This window comes from Lolium perenne, chromosome 3 (genome assembly GCF_019359855.2).
Source record: "Lolium perenne isolate Kyuss_39 chromosome 3, Kyuss_2.0, whole genome shotgun sequence".
NCBI lineage: Eukaryota > Viridiplantae > Streptophyta > Magnoliopsida > Poales > Poaceae > Lolium > Lolium perenne.
Genome location: NC_067246.2, coordinates 288787622 through 288796300, shown reverse-complemented (window position 1 = coordinate 288796300; position 8679 = coordinate 288787622). Strand labels below are relative to the sequence as shown.

Sequence of the window (8679 nt, the reverse complement as noted above, 5' to 3'; positions counted from 1 at the left end):
CTCTGTATCCGTTTATACTGCAGGACTTCCCAATTTTGGCAGCTATTTATATATACTGATGATCATACAGTACAGGTCTCGACGGCAGTGTGTCAATAATCTTATAATCACATCATCGTCTCCATCATTCTTACATGCATCAGAATCAGACGAATAATTTTTTATACATATTTGGTACAGAAGGAGAAAAACTAACATATATTAAACGCAAATGGCCAGGTCTGAGTTTTTAATCACAGCCACAACAAAAGTTCTGCACATCTGTCTAGTCGCCGTTCTATCTCCCTAACCATAAGTTATTACATGTATTTATACAAAGTTTTCAGAAAGCATGATACCTGATGATTATTTATACTGGATTCAACTAGTGCAACAGAAATACGGAGTGAATCCGACCTGACACATAGGGTTTTAGTACATTATTTGCACTGGATACAATCAAAGCTTGACCTTTTTTCACAAGCTAAACTGCATTGACTATGCCTTAAATCATTTCACTCGTCTGACCTCGGAAGGCAGATGGTAGTCCTGGACTACACTTGCAGGCCATAAACGTTCAATGTCCCATACCAACATCTCTACAATATCATCTTAAGATGATCTGTAATTCTGTATTACGGCGGACAACAAGAGGTCCATCCCAGAGACATCAAACACACAGCAAACTCGACAACACAGGTACACTGACTGAACTGACCCACAATCACGAACCCAATATACGAGATTCTTCAACCTCAGTCATCATTCGTGATCCAAATACACCCACCGCGTACACGATGGTCCGTACCGAAAATTTACAATGAACATGTATATGTATGCTTAAGGGTTCTAATAGCAAGTCAGAGATCACATCTGCCTATTCCTCTTTGCTTCTAGTATCTCTACAATATTGATTATACACTCTGGAGGGCATGAGCTCGCAATGCCGCTCAATGTATGATACCCAATCATGGTTATTATTAGTACTTCAAGGCTCGGCGCCCTTAGCACTAGTTGTTCCACTCTTTGCTTCTATTATCCCAGTAATAAATATGGAAGTTACATCCCGGAGGGCATAAGCATGGAATGCCCTCCAATGAATGATCAGTGACATTCGAGAATACTCTCAATACTTCGAGCCTCGGTACCCTTCGCACCAGCTGTTCCACAATGTGAACTTCACGTGGACTCCCATGGAAGTTGGCGATATCTACGTTCTTTAGAGCCCTCATAAGAACAACCTTAGCTTCCCAAATTCCAGATTCATTGTGGCAGATGCAGTCTGGTAAACAGAAATCCTGCACCTGGAACAAAAAAACACTAAAGTGTGGTAGAAATGACAGAAAAACTGGAACAAAAGATGCATCCGAAACCAGTCCACTGCCATTGTAATGGTAAGAATAACAAATCTCTAGCTGAATGCTATTATTTGAGAGAAATTCAAGATCAGAGGTTCTTTAGTATCATTTGAGCAAAAAGAGAATGAAACTTAGTTTCAGCCCAACAACCAATGGGCATTCCGTGCATGCAAACTATTTGACACAAGCTATCTTGATTTTATGTATTACTTCAAAATCATTACTATATTCTGGTTCCAAGATATATAACAAAAGTATATACATTTCCTAATTAACAGCCCATGTGTAACTTCCATCATTCAACACTGTAGCCAGAGGATGCTGAAATGTGGAATAATAGTATATTACAAAGGGTACAGTTACCTCATCTCGAACTTGGAACGATAGGTTCAACTCTGTAATACCAGAACACTTTGTGAGCAACTGCAATACTCTTCCTTCATAAACATGACCATTTGTTTCCAAGTATAACCACAATACTTTCACATAAGGGATGATTATGCCTTCCATCAAGAGCGGCAACCCATTCATCAGCGGCTGATTCAGTGGAAGTCAACAAGGATGAGCCCATATGAATTGACAGTAATCAATCAAATATACTCAACAGAGAGCCATAGACTACCTTGACAGACATGTTTGCACTAGTCGACATCAAGAAACAGAAAGGAAGTAGTTTCATAAGTTCGCCAATTCACCATGTGAACTCCAGTAAACTGATTATGAAGTGGCATGAAAGTAAAGATGTTTTTTCCAGTCTTGAGAACCCAGAGAGACTCGAACATAGGCATATTTCAAATGTGTAGCTTCCCAAGTGTACTAGCACAGACAACTGTAAACTTGACATTACACACCGAAGACAAGTGACAGCGAACTGAATGTTTAAATGAAGTTCTCGTCGCAGACCATTGGAAATTAGTGGGACATGGAGTGATCAACCATTCCAAGTTTCATTTCTTGATCTACAGTGGATTTCCAATCTCAGTGGCAGATTTAAAAACTGCAACCTTACTTAACTTTCTGACAATCCTTGCATATATGCACAAAACTAGGAAAATACCAGTACAATATCCTAATCGGAAGTCAAAACCACTGGTAGCAGAACCAACAATGCTGCCCCTGAAGGATATTTGCACACCTGCAAATGTGCAAACTCAAAACCACTGAAATTATATCCTACAAATACCAACAGTGCTGCCTCTGAAGTTCAGAGTCTGAACTCCTATTGCTGCTTCCTTTGCTCCATTTAAACCTGTTTTTCTAATTCCAAGAGTTGGTGATAGAACAGTTAGTGCAAGAGGAAGAGGAAGAAGCACTCACACCAAGACTTATTTGAAGCTCGAGGCGGTCAACAACTGGAAAGCAATCAAGAAAGTCTGCACAAATCTTTTCCAGCCAAAGAGTGGAAATGGGAGGGGCTCCGAGCACCAAGAGATGTGGTATTTTTCTGAGGGAGACAGGTTCTGGAACACAAGGCACTTCCCACCTGAGTATCTGTAATCTCTCTGCATCAATGCTTGCCACTGGTTCTGGCACATTATAAAAGCAGCTCGTCACGTCTAACTCCTCAAGCCTTGGAGCCAGAATGTTGATACGTTGAATCTCAACTAGGAGTGACAACTGAATATACAACAGACTTGGAGTTGAGCATCAGCCTGACCAACCCACGGACCCTGCGGATGGTTAGTTTTTGTAATGAGGGAAGCATGGTATCACTCAAGCTAAATTGGCCTCGGAACCAGAAGCGCTCGAGCCACATCACCCTGAGCACATCAAACACGGCAGCTGGTGGCATTGCTAAGCAAAGAAACCCAAGGTCCATCCAAATTTCGGTAGCCTTCTTGAAGCAGGGCAACTCAAAAGCGTCTCTTGGCACCTCTGCCTCCTCCTCCTGCAGAAGAAGCTGCAGTGTCTCCGGTGACACATCATCAGTGTTGTCGAAGTAGAGCCTACCGGTGAGCAGGGGCGCTAGGAGGGACAGCCAGGCGGCGGCATCCTGCGCGTCCATCTGGTTCGTGTAGACGGTGAAGCTGTGGATGTCGAGCCCTCCGTGGGCCCTGTAGACGGCGAGGGCATGAGCAGGAACGGATGATTCAACGCCATCGAATTTGAGGATGGGGAGTTGAGTCCATACACCGCGCCATTGCCGGGAGAGGGCGCTCATCTCGACGGCTTTCTTGGTGGGGATCCGGAGGAGGATGTGTACGAGGAGGTGGTCGGGGAGGCGGCTGAAGTGATCACTGCTGCCTCCTGGGATCGTAGGGGCGGCGACAAGGGGGAGCGCGGCACGCTGGTTGGGGGTTTTGCCCTGACCTTCCATGCGGAGGTGTGGCATCTCTCCGAGCTCTGGAACACAAGACACTTCCCACTTGAGAATCTCTAGTCTCTACGCAGCAATGGTGGCAACTGGTTCCGGCACATAAAAGCAGCCCGTCACCTCTAACTCCTCCAGCCTTGGAGCCAGGATGTTGAGCTGCCGAAGCTCAGGGAGGAGGCACAGATGAATATCCAGTAGAGACTTGGAGCTGAGCATCAGTATGGTCAACCCACGGACCCTGCGGATGAATAGATCTCGCAATGACGGAAGCATGGTATCGATCAAGCTAAGTTGGCCTCGGAACCAGAAGTGCTCCAGCCGCATCACCCTGAGCGCATGGAAGGCGCCAGCCGGTGGCAGCGCTGTACCAAGAAACCCGAGGTCCATCCGAATCACGGTGGCTTTGTTGAAGCAGGGCAACTCAAACGCGCCTCTTCGCATCACCGCCTCCTTGACGTCGTGCAGAAACAGCTGTAGTGTCTCCCGCGACACAGTATGGCTGTTGTTGAAAAATGGTCTAGATTTGTGGCAGATGCAATCTGTTGAGTAGAAGTCTTGCACCTGAAATGAGAACATGCTTAAGTGAGCTACAAATGACAGACAATTGTAACAAATGATGAATGCGAAACCGGTTCACTGCCAAGTATATGCTTATATATTTCGAAATCTGCATACAAAGGTAGACCATTCTTAGGCACAACGATATTACTTACTGTCACACGAAGTGAAAAATATGTGTATGCTGAATAACATTTCAGTCTGTTCGGTTCAGATTCATAATGGAATCCAAGATGCACATGACAAACAAGAACTAGGGCAAAATGGTATTCAAGAATATAAACTGTCATGATACAGAATTTCCCGTTCACATTCCACAAGACTGTAACAACTGTAGAAGAAAGATATACTTGATACCAGATATACACTTTTTAGAAACATTTTCTTCGAGCAACGGAATAGATATGCAATTCATACTAAGTAACTATCTCGTATTAAGAGCTTTATAAATACCGTAATTTTAAAGCATGTTCCTAGGAATATTCTCTGTTTTCAGTTGCTTGTCCTTAACATGCCTATGCTCTCCTAGTCCAAAGGATAATGAAAATTAATTTAATCTAACAACGAATGGGGATTCCGTGCATGAAAACAATTTTACACCAGCTACGCTTGAATTTATCTATTACTTCAGAATCATTACTATGTTCTGGTTCCAAAATATGTAATAAAAGTATATACATTGCCTAACTTAACAGCCCATGTGTAATTCCCATTTTTCAAAACTGTAGCCAGAGGATGCTAAAATGTTGAAGAATAGTATAGTATTACAAAGGGTATAATTACCTCATCTCGAACTTGGAAGTATAGGTGCAGCTCTCTTATGCCAGACTTTGTGAGCAACTGCAATACTCTTCCTTCAAAAACATGATCGTTTGTTTCTAAGTGTAACCATAATACATTCACACAAGGGATGGTTATGTCTTCCATCAAGAGCGGCAGCCCATTCATCCGCAGCTGATACATAGGAAGCCAACAAGGATGAACACATATAAATGGACAGTAACAAATATACGCAACAGAGAACCATAATCTACCTCGACAGAAATTTTTGCACTAGTCGACATCCAGAAACAGAAAGGAACTAGTTTCACAACTTCGCCAATTCACCATGTGAACTCCAATGAACCGATTATGAAGTAACATGAAAGCAAATATGTTTTTTCCAATCTCGATAAATCAGAGAGACTCATACACAGGCATATCTGAAATGTGTAGCCTGCCAAGCATACTGGTACAGACAACTGTAAACTTCACGTTACATACTGAAGACAAGCAACAGTAAACTGAATGTTTGAATGAATCTCCTTTGGAAATTAATGGGATACAGAGTAATCAAACATTGTCCAAGTGTCACTTCTTACAGTGAATTTCCACTCTCAGTGGCAGATTGAAAAACTGCAACCTTACTTATGTTTCCAGCTATCCTTGCTCATATAAACAAAACTACAGAACCAGCAGTGCAGTATCCTACTCAGAAGTCAAAACCACCTGTAGCATATCCAGAACCAACAATGCTGCTCCTGAAGGGAACATATTTGCACATTTACAGATGTGCAAACTCAAAACCACTGGAATTATATCCACTATGCTGCCTCTGAACTCCCATTGCTTCTTTCTTCCAGTTATGCACTTCCATATTAGATTGCTAGTCATTTGTTATTTGCGAGCAAACCTCATATTGCAAAATGATCTTATGTTGGCACAATACAATTCTGTCTCCATGGCACACAGTGGTATAATTCAAAGATAGAATCATTTGTATTGTAAAAGCATAATTAGGTCCAAGAGAGAGAGAAGAAGCACTCACACCAAGAATTATCGCAAGCGCGAGATGGTTGGCTGCTGGAAAGCAATTAAGGTCTGCACAAAAATCTTCCGACCAATCCGTGGTAATAGGAGGGACTCTCAGCTCGCGGAGGTGTGGCATCTCTCCGAGCTCTGGAACACAAGACACTTCCCACTTGAGAATCTCCAATCTCTCCGCACCAATCCTGGCAACTGATTCCGGCACATAAAAGCAGCCGGTCACCTCTAGCTCCTCCAGCCTTGGAGCCAGGATGTTGAGCCGCCGAAGCTCAGGGAGGAGGCACAGATGAATATCCAGCAGATACTTGGAGCTGAGCATCAGTATGGTCAACCCACGGACCCTGCGGATGAATAGATCTCGCAATGACGGAAGCATGGTATCGATCAAGGTAAGTTGGCCTCGGAACCAGAAGTGCTCCAGCCGCATCACCCTGAGCGCATGGAAGACGCCAGCCGGTGGCAGCGCTATACCAAGAAACCCAAGGTCCATCCGAATCACGACGGCTTTCTTGAAGCAGGGCAACTCAAACGCTCCTCTTCGCATCACCGCCTCCTCGGCGTCGTGCAGAAACAGCTGTAGTGTCTCCCGCGACATAGCATGGCTGTTGTTGAAGTAGAGCACGCCGGAGAGGCGGGGCGCGGCGAGGGACAGCCAGGAGGCGGTAGGCTGCGCGTCCATCTGGTTCGAGTAGACGGTGACTCTGTTGATGTCGAGCTCCCCGTGGTCCCCGTAGACGGCGAGGGCACCGGCAGGAACGGAGGATTCCATGAGGTAGAATTTGAGCCGGGGAATTTGAGCCCATACGCCGCGCCATCGCTGAGAGAGGGCGCTAGTCTGGGCGGCTTCCTCCGTGGAGAGCCGGACGAGGATGCGGAGGAGGAGGTGGTCGGGGAGGCGGCCGAAGTAATCACTGCGGCCTCCGGGGACCGTAGGGGCGGCGTCGGGCGCGGCAATGAGAGGGAGCGCTGCGCGCTGATTGGGGGGTTCCCCCTGGCCTTCCATGGGAGCTCCGAGGGATTTTTTTTTGGTTCCAGAGCGGACTCCGGCGATGCGAGCTCTGGATTTGGGGGTGGGGGGGGAGGGGGGGGGGGGTTCTGAGGATTCCGGCGAGGCGAGGACTTGGGGGTTTCTTGGTTCTTGACCGGACTCCGGCGAGCTCGGTGGGGAAATGTTCCAGAAAGCCGTAGGTTGTGGGTTGGGCCCGAATCCTGATTCCCTAGTTGTGCGAACGTTCAGCACGTCAAGGAGGTTCCCGGATGGGCCGGCCCAATTCCACTCGCCTCCTTTTCCTTCGTTTCCGCTCGGTCCGGCTGGACGCTAAAAAAAAACGGATCGATTGCTTTTTCAGTTTGATTGGATTGGAAGCAATTGGTTGGTAAAAGCGTTTGATTTTTCAAAAGTTAGAATATAAAAAATTCAGTTTTGAAAAATATGTTCAGATTTTTTGAAACAAAATCAAATTTAAATAATATCCAGAATTGAAAATTGTTCAGATTTTATAAAAAGTTCAGATTAAAAAATAGATTTGAAAAAAAATCAGATTTTAAAATTTAATTTTTTCTATGGAGTGGCAAGAGGAGTGGGATCAAAGTTTAGTTCCACATGAAAAGTTGGGAGAAAGTTAGACCACTTTATAAGGTGGGTTATTCCACCACTAGTAAGTGAGTGAGAAGAGGAATGGTACACACGTTTCTCCTCCTCCTCCTCAATCGCTTGTCTCGACTCGACAAGTCACGACGCGCTGCGTCACGCTTGTTATTGAGCCTCGAGCCGAGACTTGCTTTCTTTTTGTTGTAAGGAAAACGAATAGAGTTCTAGACGGGCGTGTTGTAGTTAGTCAGTTTGGATCACTCCCGGATCATGGACTATTTGTAACCGACTCGAAATGTGCGTTGTGGGCATGGCCTACGTTGTCTAAGGTTTTCTAATCTTATATATAATCTCTTGCCCAGTTGCCGTAGAAACACATCTGAACACAAGTTAGGATTTTGTCACTTCTCTCTGCTTGCACCGCCACTGTAGCCTACTCCATCCCGCCCGCCGGGAGTAGGTCCGCGAAATCGCCTTTGTGATCCTGTACATGGGAGTGTGAATTAGTTTTTGGGAAGCATTCTGCGCGCGACTGCTCAAGCTCTTCGTCACGGGTCGTCTACCGGACAAGTCTGGTGGTGCCGCCTACCATCGTCTTCGTCGCCGTCTTCTTTGACCCGTCTTTGTGGACGTTGTCGTCAACAACATCACCGATGCATCGACCACTACTTCATCTGCCACAGATCGGTACGTGCATCATATTCCCATCTGTTTAGTGATGGTTGTTGTACTGCATGCTATGTTGTTGTTCACTTTGGTCAATGCATCTAGTATATTCGAGTTTCACATGTTAATAAAAATTGTGTCTAATTATCCAATAGTTCTTTCAGGGGCATATTATTCTTGAGACGACTAGGCTGTTAGAGGCAGCCGAACTATCTGATACAAAAATGGATGATTTTTGTATTTTCTTTCTTAGTGGCTTAAGCAGCTAGTTTGAGCCCCACTATATATAAAAGGACCCTACCTGTTAGTGGATAGGGTTTGCAACAGTACTCCAATATTTTCATACCTGCAAAAACTTACTTTGAGAGACGAGCTAAACCTAGCCAAGATCTTTGCATCTCCTCTCT

At 45.0% G+C, this 8679-nt stretch overlaps 2 protein-coding genes across 2 annotated transcripts; both read right to left on the bottom strand.

The window, feature by feature from the left end:
• Positions 1–688: 688 nt before the first annotated feature.
• On the bottom strand, positions 689–7024 carry LOC139838608 (uncharacterized). The gene is made up of 5 exons (XM_071828526.1): positions 6017–7024; positions 4993–5163; positions 1960–4212; positions 1701–1874; positions 689–1283 (listed from the first exon to the last, which is right to left on the bottom strand). Exons 1-3 carry the CDS (start codon positions 7016–7018, stop codon positions 3721–3723), a joined length of 1665 nt encoding a protein of 554 aa, XP_071684627.1. The 5' UTR covers positions 7019–7024; the 3' UTR covers positions 689–1283; positions 1701–1874; positions 1960–3720.
• LOC139838209 (F-box/FBD/LRR-repeat protein At2g04230-like) lies at positions 2938–3669 on the bottom strand. The gene has a single exon (XM_071827588.1). The coding sequence runs from the start codon at positions 3667–3669 to the stop codon at positions 2938–2940; it is 732 nt and encodes a 243-aa protein (XP_071683689.1).
• Positions 7025–8679: the final 1655 nt, after the last annotated feature.

Bases quoted from the DNA above. Each gene is read 5' to 3' on its own strand.
- LOC139838209 (XM_071827588.1), bottom strand. From the start codon at position 3,669: ATGCCACACCTCCGCATGGAAGGTCAGGGCAAAACCCCCAACCAGCGT.
- LOC139838608 (XM_071828526.1), bottom strand. From the start codon at position 7,018: ATGGAAGGCCAGGGGGAACCCCCCAATCAGCGCGCAGCGCTCCCTCTC. The intron at 5,164-6,016 runs GTGAGTGCTTCT...CCTATGTATCAG, and splicing joins CGCTTGCGATAATTCTTGGT to CTGCGGATGAATGGGCTGCC. The intron at 4,213-4,992 runs GTAATTATACCC...TTCTCATTTCAG, and splicing joins ACTTCCAAGTTCGAGATGAG to GTGCAAGACTTCTACTCAAC.